This window comes from Tiliqua scincoides, chromosome 9, assembly GCF_035046505.1.
Source record: "Tiliqua scincoides isolate rTilSci1 chromosome 9, rTilSci1.hap2, whole genome shotgun sequence".
NCBI lineage: Eukaryota > Metazoa > Chordata > Lepidosauria > Squamata > Scincidae > Tiliqua > Tiliqua scincoides.
Window position 1 is genome coordinate 37,704,115 of NC_089829.1, and position 22,380 is coordinate 37,726,494.

The 22,380-nt window shown below is 46.8% G+C and overlaps 1 protein-coding gene across 1 annotated transcript in view; it reads right to left on the reverse strand.

Annotated features, from left to right (window-relative positions):
• The window catches only part of CMIP (c-Maf inducing protein), a 166,067-nt gene extending 146,366 nt beyond the window's left edge, over window positions 1-19,701 (reverse strand). Inside the window, exon 1 of the mRNA XM_066637659.1 lies at window positions 19,078-19,701. Coding sequence (XP_066493756.1) covers window positions 19,078-19,377 — 300 coding nt within the window. The 5' untranslated portion in view covers window positions 19,378-19,701. The remainder of the gene's footprint in view (window positions 1-19,077) is intronic.
• Between the last annotated feature and the right edge of the window lie 2,679 nt (window positions 19,702-22,380).

Genomic DNA, 22,380 nt, shown 5'->3' on the forward strand with positions numbered 1-22,380 from the left:
GGCAGCTTTCCAGGGTTTCAGACAGAAGTCTTTCCTAGCCCTACTTGGAGGTGCTACGGATCAAACCTCAGACCTTCTGCATGCAACCCAAATGCACCAAGCTACAGCTCCTTCTCTAATGCACATGGCTACAAGGTGGAAAAAGCTGCATATTTTGCACATTACCCTTCGCAAACGCTTCTTGTGTTTGAACATTACTAGCAACAATAAAAATATGAACTGGGATATTCGACAGTGGAGATCAACAACACAAATAGTACCACCACGAGCAAAGAGAACCTTGTCACCCCTTATGCAGAAGTTTTGTCCAACTTTGCCAATTAATCATTTCATTGAAGGAGCTGGAAACTGAGCATCAGAGACTGTACAAGCATGTGGTACATACAAAGCAAGTGCCCTGCCATTGAGCTATGCTCTCTAAAAGGAAAGTGTTGACAAGGCCAAGCCTCGTTGATTTGGTGCTGACTTCATCTCAACAGCCTATAAATCACAAATCTACATGGGTGTGGTTTCTGAGCTAGCTATTGGAAGACAATACACATAACAGATCCGATCCAATTAGCATCAGCTCCTTGACAGCAAACGTCCATTACATGCAAAGATGCGTTTCTCCAGCCCTTGTTTCATTTTTTGAGGTGAAAAAACCAATATCAAAAATTAAGAGGAGACATTCGAACATCTAATTATCAAGAATGCAACAATGAATGCAACACTATTGATGGATCTGTGATTGTCACACTGGACAACATCGAACTGAACACCAGACATTCTATTGTGCAAGACTGCTGTGTGTGGATAAAACTAAATCACTCTGCTCAGGGGAAACAGCGTGAAATTTGTCAGATGAAGTTAAAAAAAAAAGTAAGCTATTGAAGTCCAAAACTAAACGTTCAACCCTAAAATCCACTGCTGCCTGATTCTATGACAGTTACAACCCCTGACAGAATGCCCTCAGAGTTCATTAATTCGGGACCATTTTATTTAAGAATATATTGTGCAAATGTAGCAAGCTATCAAAGGGTCATTTGGGAGGTGTTCTGGGAGCACGTGCTGAGTTCAGACCAGTTTTATCAGACAATTCAGTTAATGGATGGAAAATGAGATATGGACGCTCTATAACTTGTTTACAAGAAGTTCACTGGAATATTGTTAAAACGCATCAGAAAAATGAATGCTTGCTTGCCTATAAAAGAGTGAGATCTCTTATAAGTAAGGTGAGTTGCCCTCCACGCCCTCACTGCCACCTTCCTGACTCAGCTCCACCACTTCTCCTCTTGCTTTCTGGATTCAAAGAGGAATGGAGTAGAAGAAGATCTGGGGATCTACAACAAGTCAATATGCAACAAGCCACCCCCACTCCAATATTTCATGTCAGCCCCTAAATTTGAGAGATTTACTTGAAATGATTTATTTGGATCAGGTTTCAATTTTTCTTTTTGCAGAAAGAAAAAACTCCTTGAAAAATTACCACACATTTCCTCCTGTACAAGGAACATGGTGTATCATTCCTGGGCTCCACTTCCTTCAGGCATTGTTTACTGTATCACGGGGGATGTTCCAGTACACCAGGTTTTACAATCCCCAATTCCTAGAGGAACATTTCTGAGGGACTAGTTTTCTAATCTGAAAGAAAGCTGTGATTCAATTTCTTTTTCTACCAGTACACACTGGCTCTCAGGATGACACTAAAAACAGGCAGAATGTCCGAGCCCTCAGTGCTGGGTGGGCATACGAAGCAAGAAAGCAAACAAACCAGTTTAGATTTCATAAGCTGAGCAGAATGAAATGCAGAGCCAATATTTCTTCTAGTGAATCATTCAAGAAAACCATCAACAGCTTCTTGCAAGGACAAAAGCTTTCTTCAATACCTACATGCTGGAAAAGTACCATTATCTCTACCTTTTGTCTTACTGTGATTTTTGGTCCAAACTAGACAAATGCCTTTACTAGGACCAACCAGAATATTACAAGATGCACGTTTTTGAATCCTATAGGATTCTTCATCAAGCCAGATGGTAAAACAAGAAGGGGGGAGGGGGGAATTGTGGGAGCATGTTATTGGTTCCCAAAGGTCTGCAGCTTGTAAAAGCAAATGTGGACCTCATATCACAAGCACAGCCTTCAAACTTAATTTGAACCTCAGATTCAAGGTCTGCCCAAGATGTCCCAGCACCTGAGACTGCTTGCCAGATGCCACTTCTCCTCACCAGTCAACTCCTCCACCAGGCCTCTTCCTGCTCCCTAGATTTGAAAAGAGGAGAACTGAGCAGAAAAGAAAGAATGGAAGAGGAGAAAATGAGCTGGGCAACAACATTGGAGACACTCAAATTGTGGCCTAGAGCACCTTTGAAAACTCTCTTGTTTGCAGATGGAGAGAAAGCTGCACATCTCTTCCCTTGGATCCAGCAAATAACAGAACATGCAAATGGGTGACTATATCAATACTCAGTTGTACAAAAGGATGAGTCTCAGAAGGACTGCCTACTCCCATATTAACCTGCCTGAGCCCCAAGATCAGTCTCAGTGCCTGTTCCGTGGTTTGTTTCGAACCAAGATTCCTTTGGCAAATATCAGACAGGAGCTTTTCAGTGCTATTGCCCCAGTTGCAGAACTCCCTGCCCAAGGAGATACAGAAGGATCCCTTTTTTGTGACTCTTAAACAGAAGTTCAAAACGTTTCTCTTCCATAGCTCCTTTCTATATGTTTAAATGTAATTAGCAAAACCAGTTAGTCTCAGAGCCTCAAAGGCCATACTATAAGCTCATCACAAGCCCGACACCAAGAATGAATCTGTAGAGTTGTCATTCACGCACACACACCCCACATCTGCAAGAGCATTGTGGGCCATGTCACTGCTGGTCAATGCGATACCCTTCTGGGGTGCCACATGAGCTGCAAAATTCTGGCTCTTTGCCATGCACAGGATCTCATTTTTAGGAAACAATTTCTGGCTCGCTGGCTTACGTGAGGAGTCCTCTTTCACCAGCTGAATATTTCAACCAGCTGAAGTGACCAAGTGTCCATACTAACCCTGTACATTCCATATTGGGAAGCTGGCTTACAGGCCCCTTTTGGTTTAAAAGCACTCGGAAAAACCTTCTGTAAATCCTCCAGATGTTCTATCATCAGTAGTTCTCAAGCTTTTTAGCACTGGGACCCACTTTTAAGAATGGCAATCTCTTGGAACCCACAGGATGTTATGTCATTAACCTGGAAGTGATGTCATGGTCAGAAGTGACATCATCAGTTGAGGCTTCAAACCTGAGCCGTGATCAACCAAAGGGCTCACTTCACAGGGCGTTGGTGCTGTTATTTTCATAGTTCAGAATTCAAACATTACAGCCTGTACGTTAAAGCAGAAGGTAGACTTGGATCCTTCTCCAACCTCACAGCATTCCCCCTTTTCTGGCATCCCCTCTTCCCATTACTCAGGGCAAAGAACTATGCCTCTCTCCCACTGGGAGCCCACCCTGCCCCGCAGCTCCATATCCTGTATTTTGCGCTCTGCATTTTCAGTGGTGGCTGAGCTAAGTACTATGTGACCCACCTGAAATGGGCTCACAACCCACTTAGTGGGTCCTGACACACAGTTTGAGAAACGCTGTTCTATCAGATCAGGGGTGTCCAAAGTTTTTGGCAGGAGGGCCACATCATCTCTCTGACACTGTGTCGGGGGCCAGGAAAAAAACAAGAATTAATTTACATTAAAATTTGAATAAATTTACATAAATGACTTTGTTAGAGATGGAACTTATATGAATGAATTAAGGTCTTGAAGAAGCTCAAGGCCTACAAAAGGCCTTGCACAAAGCAAGGCCAGCCTTTCCTTCGCTGCCACTGCTGCATCATAGATGTGAAACAGCAAGTAGTGGAGGGAGTCCTCGTCCCACAGCTCAGGTGAGAGGTTGAACAGTTGTCCTCACGCTAAGAGCAGTTGCGTTGGGCCAGCATGGGCTCCAGCAAGTCTCCAGAGGGCCAGAAGCTCATTGGAGACTGGGGACTCCCCACGGGCCGGATTGGGAGCCCCTGAGGGCCACAAGTGGCCCCCGGGCCGGGGTTTGGTCACCCCTGTATCAGATAAAGATACAGGAACCAAAGAATTGAAGATTCGACATCCCCTAAAACTGTTCTGAAAATCATAGACCATGCACACAGGCGTCCTTTGCACATTAATGCAGCACCACGGAAGCTGCTTTCCTGTGGGTTTGTTCCACTGGGCTGACTGCATGAGATTTCCCCATGGAACTGGTACCCTGCCCACGCAGGTGCAGAACTTAAAATGCAGCAGGTATGTCATAATAATTCGAAACATTAATGTACCACTTTCCATGTGTGCAATGTGCATCACATGCATTATCCTGATCTAAGCCTTATAACAACCTTGCAAAGTAAAGGCTTATTGTTTCCACACTGCAGAAGAGAAAGACCAAAGTTAAGAGGGAGTGGTTTGCCTAAGGCCCCCTTGTAGGAATTCACTGCAGAGGTTGGAGTCCTCAGCTCAGTCTCTTTGCGTTTCTACATCAGCTTGTGCTATGGAATGAACCCCCCACAAAGTCCCTCCAGGGGTGTTTCTGGAATATTTAAAGATCACCATGCAGAAAAGTCTTGCAGCAAGTGCCTCAATTTTAATGTTTAGCAGCTTCATTTGGGGTTATCCTGTATGGGAAAAGACCTGCTACTTCTTCTAACAGGAGTGGAAACAGAAGGAGAGCTTCACATAGAGATGCATATTATCCTCTGAGTCTCTATTAATTAGGTTTCAATTGCACATGAAAACACACTCAGATAAGAAAATGGCTAAGTACTTTACAAAAGCTGCCGCACCATACCAAGTCTAGCTCTCTATGTCCATCTAGTGTAGCATTGACAACCCTGATGGCTACTCCCCAGAATTTCAGTGGGGGATGACAGGGACATTCACTCTTATCTCTACTCAGACATGCCAGGGAACCTCCGGCATGCAAAGCAAGTGGTTCCAACACTGCGCGATGGTCCCATCCCACTGCCTTCACATCAGGACCAGCTGCATTTTCACCATATGCTGAAATCCTCCATCTTCCTGCCTACACCCAGATCTAGCTCTCATATATTGTAAAGATACCTGTATCTGCACTACGTCAGCCAGAGAAAGGATGTGGGGAGGAAGGGTTACGCACTATGTGGATGCTATGCACACACTTGCCTTTGGGAGGGCTCTGTCGATGGATGTGTCTCCTTCTAGTCCGAGTGCTCACCATTTCTGGAGCTGGGAAACAATTTTCAGATTGACTTTCCAGGCTGTGGGTGGGGTCGTGGCACCTTCTCCCTCACAGGTGGCTCGATTCATTTTTTTGAGTCAATTCTGCATTCCCACCTCTCCTTATACACCTACGTGAGCCTACCCAGGCTTCACAATCAGTCTTGCACATCTTGCTGCACAAGGGGGGAGCCCTGAGGCATGCAGGAAATGTTGACTCCTCTGGAGGGGGGAAGGGAACGGCTGCCGCTCTCACCTTCTCCTCCCTGCCCCTCAATAACTTCCCCATTGATTGTCCAGCTGGGAAAGTTAACCAAGAACTGGGTAATAGATGAGTAAATCTCCTCCATCAGCACTACTGAGGCTGCAGTTGGCAGCATGAAGGAAGACTCACAACCATCTGCTTCCTGTTCCTGGGCACGATGAGGGGGTACACTGGCACATGCATGCACTCTACAAAGCATAGGAGAGAAGCAGCCTTTGGGGGTGTCCCTGCAGGTCTTTTGCCCCAGGGCCCCCCAAGAACTGAAGCCGACACATTTTCATTGCTAAGTTTGATTGCAGTTTCAATGACTGTTCACTACCTTGCAAAGTTTTAAGTGGAAAGGCCAGGTATAAATCTTTAAGTTAGTGCACTCGATGACTGCTTGTTGTACATCAGAAGATCTGCCTTGTGATGGGAGTGGGGAAGTAGCCTTAGATGGCTTCCAAATGGGAAACAGACACAGACTCAGAGCAGAATGAAGCTATCCTGAAATTAGTGCACTTCAGTTTCTTTGCTGCCACTCATTTCACCACAATCCAAACCTGAAAACCCAAGAGGCTTGTGCAGCTCACAACAGACAACCCTCCAGATTGCTATTTTCAAGTTACTAGAAATCATAGCAGGTTTTACATTTCCAACAAAATCAATTGACCAGGGCACTTGATTCAGTACAAGATGAGCTCACGCGAGCTGCTTTTTGCTTGTACAGAAAGCAAACAAATGAGCTCATTGTCCCGGAGGCAGGTCCTACGAGAGGAGCACGATCTCTGCTCCCTCCATCCTCCAGATGCACAAGGTAATCAGCGTGCAAACCAGCACTGCAATGGCTGGGTCCTGAATGTTTTTCTCCTGAGGCCAAATAAGGCTCAAAGATACAGAACAGTTCAGTATCTCTTGGGCAAGAATTTGACCACACAAGAAAATCAACTGGAAGAATACAAGTCAGGCCTACTCTGGCTTCTTCCTGGGACTGTTTCCATACAGTCCCACCGAGGTGTTGTGGGAGCTGCCTCTTCTACTATGTCCAATCCCAATCAATCATCTCTTCCCAAAATCAAACATGTTCTCACACAGGGGTGTTCTAAGATTAGGCCCGCGGGCAGGATGCAGCTCCCGGAAGCTCTTTATCTGACCCTCGGGCTCTCTCAGTCCCACCATCAGCTCACCTGCTGACCCGTGCTGAGGTGCCACTGCCAAAAGGGCAGCCCATATGATAATATCATGAAAACGTGATCACGATTTGCATGTTCTCTCTTCAGTCATTTGCAGCTGATGAGTTCCTAAGTGAGAAAAAGTGCTTAATTCTGGTGGTGACCTGCTTAATGACATCACATCCTGCTTTATGACAACTTCTGGCCCTCAACAGGCATTATGACAGCTATTCAGCCCACTTTATGAAACAAGTTTGACACCCCTGTTCTAACAAGAAGAGCTTGAAAGTTTGAATTCACAAGGATAAGCCCTAAGCTACCACTCCTGGTAGATCTCTCACAGTGGCATAATATACTTCTGAGCAAGGTTCACCAAATCCAGAGCATCTTCCAGAAGCATTACAGGTTGAGACTAATTACTCAGGTGGGTTCCCTTCAAAAACAACAACAACAACACAAAAAACCGCACTATAGCAAATCAATTTTAAAAACAAAGTTTCTTTGCTCCAGTGATTGAGAAACAGCCTTGCTGACCTTTTGACTCTAAGTTAAGAGTCATTAAGAAGAAAATCCATCAGCACTTCACTCAGCCCCTCCCTTCACCAATGCAAAATGATCCCTTTCTTTCAAGTGCTGGGGTAAGGGAGGGGTCCACAGGAGAGAGAAGGATTGATGGATTGTTAGCCTGCTGCCTTCTCTCTCTCTCTCTCTCATTAAGGAGGCTGTTGTTAAAAGACTGTTCAGTTTTTAAAACTGATTTTAAAGGGATGCATTTTTCCCCTTCTCCAAGGATCAGCACATTCTTTCTCATTTGCAGGGGCCATTCGTGTTGAGTCAAATCCGTGCATAAATAGGCTGGACCTGTATAAGATAATGTAAGAAGACCTCTGTTGGAGTCAACCCAACAGTCCATCTAGTTCTGCACCTTATTTTGCACAGTCACCCACCAGCTGCATCTGGAGAGCCCAGATCAGCTCAAGATGTCCTAGCACTAGAGATGGCAAGCCACAGGCTCTGCCCACCTGGTGATGTGCCAGACTCTGTTCCCCCCATTCCCTAGATCAGCATTTCTCAGACTGCAGGTCGGGACCCACTAGGTGAGCCACATAACACCTAGCTCAGCCACCATTGTAAATACAGAGCTGAAAATACAGGGTATAGAGCTGCTGGGCAGGGCAGGCTCCCAGTGGCAGACAGTCCTGGTGCTTTGCCCTGAATAGCTGGGAAGATGAGCCTGTTGCTTTGCCCTGAATAGGTGCGAAAGGGGAGAGGACTTCAAGTCTGCCTTCTGCTTTGACGTCCAAGCTGGAATGTTTGAATTCCAAGCTATACAAAATAACATCACAAGCGTGCAGTGTAATGGGACCTTTAGCTGATTGTGGCTTAGGTTTGAAGACAGCCACGACACCAGTTCCAGGTTAATGACATCACTTCCAGTGGGTCCCAACAGTCTGTCATTCTAAAAAGTGGGTCTTGATGCTAAAAAGTTTGAGAACCACTGCCCTAGATTGTAAAAGGAAGCAGGGGATGGAGCGGAAGAGGAATCGTGTAGGAGAGGCTCAAGCCCACAACTGTCCTCTTCACACTTTTTCATTCACTCTGCCATCCTCTCTTCCTTTTCCAACCCAGGGAGTGCAGGAAGGAGGAAGAACAGTGTAGGTGAGTGAGCAAACAGAAGTGAATGTTCTTTGTCTTTTCAGCTGTGGCAAGCTAGCACAGTGCCCATTCAGGAGGTCTCACATCCGAAAATGGCATATTCTGAATTCTTGTCAGCTGTAGCCCCTGTGTTGCCTTCCTTCACTAGAGAAATGAAGCCAACAGGATGCATCAATGTACACTTCTGGTGGGGGTGGAGAATTGATGGCAACTTTGTTGGTTATTGTGCAATCACATCCTGTTCTTACTAATCAGAGTCAACCAAATTCTTGCTAGTGAAAACATCCTTCTACCTTCTCTTTCTTGTTGACATATACGTACTATTATCTGATGCTTTAGAAATACAGAGAAATCCAATGATACAAAGCTGCACAGCTACTAACGCATCAATGTCACAGAATATCATTTTTTTAATCCCATCAGAATTCAGACCTGCCTGCAAAACATGAGACTAGGAAAACAAGATAATCCACCTAAACCCCATGCAATTAATACTGAAGACAGAAAGAAAAAGAAATCATACTGTTTTGAGTAAGATTTTGTTAAAGAACATATGGACCTGAGGCGAAGTTCACACATGCAAGTTAACCACCTAAGCCAGTGGTGTCCAAACTTTCTGGCATGAGGGCCACATCAACTTTCTGACACTGTGTTGGGGGCGGGGAAAAAAATTAATTTACATTTAAAATTTCAGTAAATTTACATAAATGAATATATTAGAGATGTACCTTATATGAATGAATGAAGCTCTCACAATAGTTCAAGGCCTATAAAGGCCTTGTGCAAAGCAAGGTTCGCCTTTCCTTTGCTGCCACTTCACAGACGTGAAACAACAAGCAGCGGAAGGAGCCCTTGGCCCGCAACTCCCACAAAAGTTTGAACAGTTGGCCCTCACGCTGAGAGCAGTTGCATCAGACCAGTGTGGCATCAAACGTCTCTGGTGGGCCAGAGGCTTATTGGAGATTGGGGGCTCCCCACGGGCTGGATTGGGGGTCCCCAAGTGCTGCAGATGGCCCCCAGGTCGGGGTTAGAGCACCCCTGACCTTAGCTAACTACCTGAGGGCTGCTGCACAAAAGGAAGCCTAGCCTTGCAGACAGAACTTGTTGGAATCTGGATGCTTTTCCAGCAAAACTCTCCCATCCTAATGAACTCCAAGTGTCCATATTTATTAGGCCTCGTGGTCTGGTCTGCATCTCTAGTAGATCAATAATGTTCTGCCTTTGGGGTAATGACTTAAGAAAATGTTGTTAGCAGTTCCATTCTTCAAGGCTCGGATACCTTCCCAAGGCTCTAGAAGCTGAATCTCCGCACATGCAGACAGACACATCTTGTCTCTGGGACGAATGTAGGGAGATGCCCTTTCACACACTACAGCTGCTAAAATGTGTGACGAACCCTTGCTAGAGCAAGGCAGGACAATTATAATTTCTACTAAATATTTAACCAAGGCGAACCACCTCCCTCTTGGCTTACAAATCAGTGGAAGATGGAGGCTATTACAGAGGAAATGACTGCAGTATAGCCAAGAGATGAACAATCTTCAACAATTTACAGAAAATTACCTCTGACTGTTCCACTGGTGCATTTAGTTAAGCATAATCAGCACTGAACAGTAGTGAGGTTTTCAGCTTTCAGACAGGGGTCTTTTTCAGCCCTACCTGGAGATGCCAGCACCAGTTGCCTCAACGTGCCAAGTAGGTGCTTCACCCACTGAACAGCAGCTGAACACCCACTGAACTGCGTGCAAAGTAGTGGAGCAGGTGGGATTTGTACAGGGATTCTAGGTACAATTATTGGGGTGTTAGAAGCATCTATTTTCACTTGTCACATGTTGGAAGGAACCTGCAGCCCGTTGTTGACTCCAAACAATTTCGAACACAGTCGCCATGTATTCACAATCCACTCCAAACAATTTCGAACACAGTCGCCATGTATTCACAATCCACATAACTGTGCACATCTCACAGTGCACAAGTGATGCTCACAGTCATGCGCATCTCACCATTTGAAGATTCACAGTAGAACGCATGGACTGAGTCATCTGAGGCTTGGGGGGAATGTAAAAGTTATATTTGCGGTCTTTGACTCTCCAGAGTGTATGAAATGGGCCGTTCGCTTCCAGTAATTGAGCACAGAGGAAACCATCATGTTCACAGCTGTGTGAACCAGGTCCTAAGAAGGATACCCACCAGAAAGCTTTTATCATACTGACTAAAGAGACATAGTGCAGCACAGTAGCTTCAAGAACGAATGGCAAATTTTCCCCATGCGAATAATGCCCCTACCCTGAACTCATCCAAAGGCTAAAACAAGCCACTCCCTCTTAGCCTCAGTCTTCTCCATCCACAAAATGGGATTAAAATCCTTCCATACCCTTACAACAACCATGGAAGTTAACCGCAAGATCATACACATCAAGCACTCTGAATACTGGAAAGTGCTATACCAGTTATTTTCAACCAGCCTGCAGCAACACACTGGGATAACGTGAATGGTCTGCAGGTATGGCGAAGAATTTTAGGGTCATTTATTAGCGTGGCCATTGGGGGTCGTGGGCCCTCCACTAGTAGCATGGTGTGTCTGGTCTGGTGTCAAAAAACTGATGGTGTGCCTTGACAATTTTAGCACCTTGTCAGTTTGCCAAGAGATGAAAAAGGTTGAAAATTGCTGTGCTATACAAATGCTGATTGTGGTTCTTCAACAGCCAGCTGCTGCTTTGATTCGTGTCACAGCTGTGCATTGGATGCCAAAAGTAGGAACTTACTTTGACCCTAAGTAAAGGGTCAAAAGAAAAAACAAGAGCACGTGTAAGGCGCTTTGAAGGACAGAAACAGTGCTAAATATTTGTACTCCCAATTATGCTAAAACCAACCGATTACAAGAATCAAATCTACCTGATTTCCAAAATAAATGTTAACATCTAATAATAGACCAGGGTTCTGATCAAACCCCAGGGTGGGGGCAGGGAGAAAATGAGAAAAACAAATACTAGCATCAGATGCCCTTGGTTGGCATTTCTCACATTTTGTTTTAAATGTGCTCTGTAATGCAGGCTGATTTCTATGAATGAGAAGTGTGTTGGCGTTCTCTTGCTAATGCATGTGAAGCGGCCCACCTTACAAGTTTGTGTGGTGGTGAGCACATGCATTTCTTCAGTCTGAGCTGGCCGTCCACCACTCTCAGGAAGATGTCCTCCTAGGCATCTGATGCTTGCGCACACTTAGCCTTTCCATTTTTTAAACAAATGCAGTTCTCTATCACAGGGGTTAGAAGCCTAATCCACAACAGAAGCAGGACTGATTGCATGCATGTGCATGCACCTGTCACCTGCTGTAGGCGAATATTATTATTATTATTATTATTAACAGTATTTATATACCGCTTTTCAACTAAAAGTTCACAAAGCGGTTTACAGAGAAAAATCAAATAACTAAATGGCTCCCTGTCCCAAAAGGGCTCACAATCTAAAAAGATGCAAAAAGAATAACAGCAGACAGCCACTAGAACAGACACTGCTGGGGTGAGGTGGGCCAGTTACTCTCCCCCTGCTTAAAAAAAAAAAAAAAAAAAAAAAGGAACACTCACTTGAAAAAGTGCCTCTTACCCAATTAGCAGGGGTTACTCATTCAATTCAGGAATGCAGAAGTGAAGGAACATCACCCATGAAGAGCCTGTATCAAGGCAGAAGCAGAACAGTTGGGAGCACCTAAGAAAAGTTCTACGAATTGTGTCGAATTTTAGTGTTCACTACTTTAGGTTGCCATCTCGGAGACTGCAGCTAATGGCTCTTAAAAGTAAATACATAAATATTTAGACTGTTACAAGTTTGCTTAACAAAAACTCCACTTGGTCCAGAGGGAAAATTTTTGATATGTCCCTGAGCAAGCAGTTATCTAGCAAAAAAAAAGTTTGTAAATATTAAATTGCTCTTTTGGGATGCAAGGCATTGCTTTGTAAAAATGGAGACATACACAGATCTGCTCACTCATAGAAAATGAAAAAAACAGTCCTGCACAGCACAAGACCACACAGGAGTGGTGTGTACTTGCAAAGCTGCATCTTGGGCTGTGACAGGGGTGGTGAACCCACGGCTAGCTTGCCACTCGCAGCACATGGACACTTTCAAAGCAGCACTCACAAAGTCACCTGTTGGGGCCACACCAGTTGATGCAGGTTGGCCACAAGTGCACAGCACTTCTCCCACCTCGGAAGCCCAGAAAGGAAGCAACAAGCATCAGACCAGGGTAACAATAGCAGAGCAGAGGCTTGGCAGATCACATAAGCCATCAAAACCACCCGAGCTGGTCCAGATAAGGTGAAGTGGCTCATTAAAGATTACGTATGCAAAAAGTGGCAAGTGACCTGCTGGGGGTTGGCCACTCCTGCTGTAGAAGCTCACTTGCCTGCTATGTCACCCTACACCTTGCACGTGCCCCTGCCACTGTGAGGCTGGCTAGCTAGGTGGGCTGAGGGACAGAGCCAGAGTTAGGGAACGGAAAGCAGGGCCCCAGCGCTTGGGGCCTGCTCCAACAGAAGGAGGGTCAGAGGCCAAAAAGGCAGGGAGGCAAAAAGCCTACAGCACCTGGTCTTCCATCCAGGTTCTAACCAGGCCTGACCATGCTAAGCTTCTGAGATCACACAAGATTTGGAATGTCCAGGACAGTATGGCTGAAGGTGCTCAGCTTCCTGCTTTGCTACCCTAAATTTTCCACATGCCCATGTGGCAGGAAAACAGGATTTCCACCACTCCTCTAACATCCCTCTCACACCCGCCACCATGGGCATCCACCACTGCACACAAAGCACACAACCTTGGGTCCAACCTGCTGGCTCTTGAACAGTTCCTCCCGCCTCCACTGACCTGCTTTTCAGTTAGCCCAAGAGATCACACACACACAAAGACCTACCAACAAAGCTTCCTCATCTCTTCCTCTCCACTCATCTGCCTTAAAGACATATCCCCAGAATACTGGGAGGGAGGATTCAACCATTTATCATTTCTTTTGTCAAAACAGCCATGTGTGTACGTAAATTATCTCAGAGACCAACTGAAGTCTGCATAAAAAACTCCTGAGTTCCATCTTTTGATTTTACAAACTGAAGACTGATGGAGAACCTACAACATGTTCCCTTTATCCCACCCTCTTCGGCTTAACATCTAACCTGATGATGAATCCTGTAAGATCCAGAAGCTTGCCATTTCAAAATTTGTTACCTTTTGGTTGATTCTCATAAAGGCATTCCCCTAGATTGGAATTTTCTTCTCAATCTGTATCCTCTTCTGACCACTCCGCTCATGATGAAATCCACATTTCATTCAATTAGAGGCAAAACACCCATTTATTCTAGTGTAACTTGAAACATTTCCAAATACAAGGCTCTCATTGCATCAGGGAGACTCAGGCTGCAATCCTACACACACTTTCCTGGGAGTAGGTCCTACTGAACACAAAGGGACTTGCTTCTGAGTAGACATGCATAGAACTGTGCTGTCAATCCATAATTTTATTCTTCCAAGTGTTCACTTCAACCACAAACAAAAAGTTAAAATGTGGTCATATAACGTCATGTCCTTCAAACCTCTTGTAACAACCAAAGTCTCATTTAGTCATCCTCTCGTCTTGGTTCCCACCCAAGCCTAGCAGTCAAACTACACATTACATGCAAAAGCAAGTCACTGTGCCTTTCCACTGATTAAAAAACAAAAGAAGATGCAAGTGAGAGGACAGAAACAGCAGAGGGGAGGGAACATGCAGCCCTTTACATGCTTATCTTCCCCCTTCTCAAAACCACTCACACTCCCACGTGGCTCCTCCCCTACAAAAGGTTCTTAAAAGGTTAATCTGCAAAAGTTCCTTTAGTTGTACACTCTTACAGACTGGCACCTGTCATTTTCATTATGTTACACCTATACAGCTTGGTGGGGCTGTACAAAAAATAAATGCACCCACTTCCTGTGCATTTGCTAATGAAGGGTACAATCCTAATCAACTTTCCAGCACTAGCATAGCTGTGCCAGTGGGGTATGTGCTGCATTCTGCATTTGGGGGGCAGTCATGGAGGCCTCCTCAAGGGAAGGCAATATTTGTTCCCTTAACTTGGCGCTGGAAAGTTGGTTAGGATTGCACCCTAAGTTATCCTAAATCCTGCAAATGGTACACTCTTAATTCCTGTGTAGCAGAAACAAGTCTCTGGAGGACAAATTCATATGCAATAGATTCAAATGCAAACCCTGCTCTTTGGGGGAAGAAAACCCCTAATTAAGAAAGGGGCAGTGTGAATCAACATCACCTTTAAACAAAGATGAGAGAAAACTACTTAAAAACAGATCGAGAAGAAGCAAACAGTCTTGCATCATTTTGAGAACAAACGGCTAAAGTTAAACCTTATTGACTGAGTTAAGAACTGTGTGGCTCCCAGAAGTTATGCAGCTCTAATACTTATCAGTAAATAAATCCACTCAGGGCGATTGACTTCCAAGTAAACATACAGAGGATCAAAGTTCAGCTTGAAAGTGTGCCTAGCTGTGTTCTAAGGCTATAATGCTACCTGTAAGCAACTCTAGGTGAAATTTCAAGGGACTTACTTCTGAGTAAACATACTTAGGATCATGCCACACACATCTTTTAAAACCCTAGGTAGAACTATTGGTTATAGTTCTTCCTTTTAAAAACCAAACAACAAATAAGATTAGAACTCTGATCCCAGCATAGCAAATCCATAAATATAACACATTCAGAAATAGGGAGATTCATCTTTAAATAAACCAACCACCATTCTGAGAAGGCTGCCCAAGCCTAGCAGCATTTAATACTCTGCGCTGATTTAGCTGCAAAATGAAAATGTTTTAAAATACAAAACAAATAACTTGCAATAAAATGGGAGCTATGAAGGGAGCAAACTAAGGAATACTCAGAAAGTCTAAACCCAACAAAGAGTGCTAGGACATCTTAAAGACTAAAAATTTGTTTCAGAATAAATGTTCACAGATTGCAGTCCACTTCATCAGATGGAAATAGCCTTGCGGAGGATTGTAGCCCAAGAAAACCTTATGCTGAAATAAACTGGAGAGTCTTAAAGGAGCCACAAGACATTTGTCATTTTTGCTGCTATAAACTCACATGGCCACCGTCCTGGCTGCCAACACAGCAGGTGCTTTGTTCTGTAACCATCTGCTATGGAAAATAAAATTTTAAACATCCCAGTGATCATGGAATTGGAAGAAACTTCACTGACAACAGGAGAATTGCCAGCCTGGATTGCACCAAGAGGGTGCATGATTCACCCACACTGACTCCAACAATGAACAGGCAGGACCCGATAGCTACACACAGCCCAGATCTCCGACTCCAGTGCTGGATAAATAACCACAAGTAAGACTACTATCCATGTTTGCACCTAATTCTTTTTGCGAGAGTCATCTATGCTCGTGCACTTCACAGCATCCAGTAGCGATGTGTTCCATAAATGAATTAATGCCTTATATCAAGCCAATATCTCCACTCTTCCTCCAACAAGAGAACTCTCGGCTTTCAATTTTACTTGACAGACATCTGGTATCCTCTTTAAAAACTCTTGGAAACTCCACTCCAAAACTTTCCAGAGCAACTTGTGCAGGAAAAAAAAACATACTCAAAACGCTGTAGAGAACCTATTGCATAGAGATCAAAGTCTTCCGAGACACATGTGTACCTACTTCTGAATACATCTGCTTTTCTACCACGGAGCAAGCAAAAACATGCTCTTTCCTCATGACATCAGAGGTCGCCTATTCATTTTGTTTGCATATTCATACTCTGGTTACCAAAGCCAAAAATGCATGCATTTTTTGCTGAGCTACTATCATGAATGAGATACTCCTTGAATAGGATGTTCTTTGCATCCAAAGGACAGGAGGCTATTTTAAATAAATGCACATTTAAATAAAAAGTTGAACATCAATTTTGGAAAACGCATCTTGACTGCCTTCCTACTGCCATGTCAGGGTTTGCCATATTTTGGACTTGGAATCTCAGGGCGAGAGATCAGGACAGACTCAAAAGCACACATGATGGGGGCAAATTGGTCTTTAAAGCTGGATCTGCCTCAATCACACAGAAAGAGGGTCTGATTTAAAAGGGGTGCATCTCTGAGGAATATTGAACATTTCTCCCCAAACCTTCAGCTTATTATTCTGCAGTGTGCCCAACACCCAGGGCTACAGAACTAGAAGTGAACCTGACAAAGAGAAAAGCAGCTGAGGAAAAGGTACTACAGGAAAGTAAATATTGAGATTAGGGAAGAGGACACCAGAGAGCTAGAAGGACCAAGGCTCTGACTGCATATGATGGAACACCCAACCTAGATCCGTTTCTGCAGCTCCAGTCTGACTTTGACACCAGATTCATTTTCAGCACCTGCACTATATCTTATCATATGAAGGATGCCTAATAGGCAACTGGCCATCCCAGTGGAACAACTCAACCAAATGACAATAAACAGTTACATGATTTGTGGCAACCTGTTAAGTTTGAAAACAAACCAAGCTTATTCACGGTCCATCTCTGGAGTGCAACGGTAATAGGACATCGTGTATTTACTACTGAGTCACTTCCTTATGTAAAACGCTCTTATTTGTAAGCACACCACTGATGAGAAAGAAGGTCTTCAGGAAATCATTGAGAAAAATACATCTGATGGCTACTCCAAGATCCTTGCTTTTGTACATAAAGAACAAAACCAGGCCTGCAGATTCTTCTAAGGTACATAAGACGGGGGGGGGGGGAGTAAGAAGCAAAATACTGACATGGTGTCCAAGATGAATTCACCCCATGTTTACAGTTTTGCTTGGTTATAAACATGTCCAAGGTTGCTACCATCTGACTGGCTTGTACTGCTGTATGACATGCCAGCTTGTCATTAAAAGCACTGGTCTCAACTGGAAGGCTTAAAACTCATAGCTGCCATTAAGGTGGGCCTTCTGAAAAGGGAGTAGGAGCAAGAAATTGAAGGAGAGATACAGGCAGAAAGGAAGGAGGTTAAAAGGCAAAATGCTAAGAGAAAACTGCATGGCTGCAATTCTGTGCATACAGTACTTACTGGATGTAAGCCCCATTCAATTCAGCAACTTATTTTTGTTAAACATGCATAGGTTTGGGCTGCAAAAGGGGATTTCATGTCTCATGTTTGCTCAGTATATGCAGAGTTTGTAAAGGCTGAAGGTCACAGATTTGTGAAATACACCAATAGCTTAAGACACACATTACATGTTACCGAGAGCATAGCACACCATATTAGCGAACATAGAGCAGAGATCCCTAGCACCTCCACTGGGCAAGCCCCGTGCAAATGAATGGGAGCAGGTAATATTGAGCATCATCCATTCATCTCAATGGAGTGTACGCTGCAGACCTTTGGAAGGGCTTGTGTCTAGTGTTACACACACTTTGGTTTTGTTTTTTGTTCTTTTTAACAGAGAGCTGGTCCAGAGCTCTCTGCGACTCAAGCAGTGCATGAAATGAAAACCCTTCCCTTTACCTGAGAGTGCATCAGCCACTGCTGCTCCTCCTTCTCTTCCCTGGGCTCAAAAAGGAAAAGGGGCAAAGAGCCGACAAATAGAGGAAACTGGTGGGCTAGAGCATCTTTGACCCTTTTCCTTTTTGAATCCAAGGAGAAAGAAAAAAGCAATGGATGCAGGAAGGGCAGGTGGCCCCTACCAGTTCTCCCCCCCACCAAGTCAGTCACCTCAAGGTTGAGCCAGTTCTGACAGAATACATTCTCTCTCCCCTCACCCCAAATCAGAACCAAATCAAGGCCAACATCGTTTTAACTCCTCACAAGTAAAAGTATCTATTGGTAACTTCAACAGTAGAGATGTCTTGCCAATCCACCGAAAACCATTTGATTCTTTTCTGCTCTCCAGTACAGCAGCCACTTTCTGCAAGACTTTAAAAGATGGTCGCTTAATTTTATATCACAGCACATACCTGATCACCTCAAAAGGGATCAGTTTCTAAATCAAAAGCAAGAACATTATATAAAAAGACAAGTAATAATAACCACTAATTACTGTTTGGGGGCAAAAAGAACATAGCCGTCCGCCATCATCAAAGGTTAGGCGGCCTAGTTTGGATTAATAAAAATGTTAATTGACTTCCAAAGGGTTTTGCGATCGCTTTCAGTTTTCACTTTAGCTATTCTAGCCTGCTAAAGGGTACAATGTTATTTTGATTTTTGTCAGCACATTGACCGGAGGCCGCATGCTATCCTGGCACATGTCGCCTCTGCGCTTTTCTCCTACACAGGTCCATCCTACAAGTGGATTTGTTTTCTGCTGGCATCCACACAGTGCCTGCTTGCTTGAGGTTTGTGTAACTCCAGGAGCTGCCTGGCCAAACCAGAGTAGGGCAGTTCCCACGTTACCTGACCCAGGTGGCACATGTTGCCGGGTGCATGGCTGCCCTGGGATTTAGTTTGACAAGCCATACTGCCTGACCTGAGGCACTGAATGGATACATGGCAATATCCGCACCTGGCCATAGAAGAAGAAAGATTGCACCCAGATGTACAGATGCGCCTGGTTATGAACAGGCCTTAGGGTGAATGCAGGGGTGTGTGGTGGGGGGGCAGGCGGCGCTTTTCGAAGGACTCCGGCGGGGAGGCTCTGCCTCACCTGCCCTCCCCACCCACCACACACCCCTGGGTGAGTGGCCTAACCTGGGTCCAGGAGGAGCTCCCCAGGCGGGCGCCTGCCTCCCTCCCCCCTCCCCGGGGGGCGCCCCACACTCACCGTGGCCGAGGCGAGGCCGTTGTCCGCCAGGGCGAGGTGGTGCGGCTCCCACCTGCGCAGGAACTTGGAGGCGAGGATCTTGCTGAGAAACGTCCGCGGGTGCCTGACGACGCAGACCTGGATGTCGCCCTCCTGCAGCAGCTTGTACCGCATGCCCGCGCAGTGGACGCCCCTCCGGCACAGCGCCGCCGCCGTCCTCGCGCCCTCCGGGCCGGACATGTCGTCCAGCAGAGGCAGGCTCTCCTCGATCTGGCGCGGGCGGCGCTCGCCGCCTCCGCCGCAGCCCTGCTGGAAGTCCATCCCCGCCGGCGCTGCCTCCCCGCCGACCCCGCGCCGCTCAACAATGTAGCCGAATGTAGCACATGCAGGAAGCGGGCTCCGGGCGGGCGCCGCGGGGAGGAGGGCAGGGCGCGCTCGCTCCCGGCACACACGTCCCGGCGCACACACAATCGCAACACACACGGTCCCGGCACACACTCTGGAGACACACACACGCGCTCCCAGAGCGCGCGCGCGCACACAATCGCAACACGCAAAGTCCCAGTGCACAGGCACACACTCTTAACACACACACACACAATCGCAACACACACGCTCCCAGTACACACTCTTGAGACACACACACTCCCAGCGCGCGCACACAATCGCAACACACACGGTCCCAGCACAAATACACACAATCCCAACACACACTCTTAGTACACACACACGCTCAGTCCCAGCGCGCGCACACTCACTCTTAACACACACTCTCAACACACAATCCCAACACACACGGGCACACTCCCAACACACGCACACACAAGCCCAACACACAATCTCAACGCACACAGTCGCAGCGCACACGCGGAAGCAGCCTTGCGAAGCCCGAAGATCCTCTGTCTGGCGGGCGGGCGGGAGGCGCGGGGCTGAGCCTGCCTTGCCTGCTGCGGGACTGGACGGCTCTCCGCTCGGCTCGGCTCGGCTCGGCTCAGCGCAGGCGGCCGCCCGGAGCCATGTCGCCAGGTCTGGCACAGGAAGCGGGAGACAAAGGTGGCCGTCCGAGGGAGGGATCCTCTCCGGGGGAGGAGGGAGCCTGCCTGCCTGCCGCGCGCACGTCTGGATGGGCGTGGACGCGTGTCCGGGGAAGGCGGGCGTGGGACGTGGGTGACGAGGGGGCGGCGCCGCCGCTGCAGCTGGCGGCGCCGGAGGCTCGGGCCGAGGTTCCTGCAGGAGCGGCCCTGGCGCGCCTGATTGGTCCCCGCCGTCATGTGCGGCCTGCCTGACGTCAATGGGAGCCGGAGAGCAGATGCGGGGGGCGCAGCGCAGCACGGGGCGCGCCCGCGGCAGCGACGCGCGCCTCCTCCCGGACAGCCCCGCGCTGTGCTGCAAGGGCGGCCGGGGCGCCGGGACGGAGGCCTCCCTGTGCACACCGACCCTGCAGCGAGCCCCCCCCAACCGCCTCCCCGCCTGGCTCTGCTGGAGGGAGAGGGGCGGCTGGGGCTCTCCTCTCAAAGGGCAGGTGGAGGGGGCGCCCCCCATTCTGCCGCCTGAGGGCCCAGGCCAGCCCTAGCCCATTTTCCAGTGGGGCGTGTGCCGCATCCGGTGGTGGGGAGGCAGACCAGAGGCCTCCTCAAGGGAAGGGGACATTTGTTACCCTACCTGGCAAGTGGGATAGGATTGGGCCCAAAGGCAACACTCTCAGCTGCCTCTTGGACTAGCCCAGGGGTGCCCAAACTCCAGCCCTAGGGCCACATGTGGCCCTCGAGGCCTCTCAATGCGGCCCTCAGGAAGCCCCCAGTCTCCAATGAGCCTCTGGCCCTCCCGGCGATTTGTTGGAGCCCACATCACCCTGACGCAACTGCTCTCAGCCTGAAGGCAACTGTTTGACCTCTCATGTGAGCTGTGGGCTTCCTCCACTGCTTGCTGCTTCGCATCTGTGATGCAGTAGCGGCAGCAAAGGAAAGGCCAGCCTTGCTTTGTGCAAGGCCTTTTATAGGTCTTCAGCTATTGCAAGAGCTTCATTAATTCATATAAGTTCCTCTTTAATATATTCATTTATGTAAACTTATGTAAATTTATTCAAATTTTCAATGTGAATTAACACAACACAGTGTCAGAGAGATGATGTGGCCCTCCTGCCAAAAACTTTGGTCACCCCTGGACTAGCCAACCCTCTTTGATGATGATGATGATGATGATAATCATGTTCTCACATGCCCTCCTCTCTTGGCTCTCCCAGCCTGGCTGATCTACCCTCAGTGTCACTCCTAAGGAATGCTGTATCATTATTAAGTAAATAGCAAGTCACTTTCTTCATATTACTGTTATCAAGTAGCTAACTTGTTCACTTCCAAACTTGCCTCCCCCATCTCAGGAACTCTAGCCCTCCTAGCGCAATCCTGGCAGGGAAGCAGCAACCAGCACTATATGCTCATACATCCTATACTCCCACTGCCCCCCCCAAGTCATCAAGGCACAGGGTTGGTTGCCCCTTGCAGGATGAGGGCCTCCCCACTCTGGGGTGATGCTGACCCTTTAACCACCCTAACTTGCCCCAGGTAAAGCAGGGGATTTGGGGGAGAGACAGACCAGGAAGGGGAGGGCCCAAGGCTTCATAAAACTCTCTGGAGAAGCTTCCTGAGGGTAGTCCCCTAGGGCAAGCTAGGGTGGGAGCCAGGTGGAGGAAGCAGCAGCAGGGTGAAGCAACCCCCTCCCCACTGCTGAACTCTCAGGCCTAGTTGAGGATTCTGGTTGCTGAGCCAGCAAACCCCCTCCTTTTGCAAACCCCCTGCCTGGGGGCGGCAGACAGAGCAACTTCCATCACAATCAACAAATGGTTTTAATGTTTAAAATGGTCACTATGTTTTTATTTTCATTTTGTTAATTCTAAACTTCCTTTTGGACTTGTCCAAGGGGCCACTATGGTAGCTTACAAAATGAAACAATGATAAATAATTTTAAACTATAACCAAGTAAAATCATCAAACAAAATTCAAGCAACGCAGGTAGCCAAAAAGAGAAACAGCATTAAAAAAAAATTAATTCCAATTGAATAAACTCAGAGAGAAACCAAAATGGGAGTGCACTGGTCCCATCCCTTGTTCCCCATAGCCCAGTGTCGGTTGGCCAACATTCCAGGCACTCTAGGGAAAACCAGGACCCACAGCTGTTGAGCATGCCCAAATATACATGCAGCACAGGTGCAGAGCAAACCAACATGCTCCTGTTGGCTCCATAGCTGGTCACTCTGCACCTAGCTTTCATAATGTCCAAACAGTGCTTAGATATAGTCTTAATTGAGATACTAGGGAATACATGTGA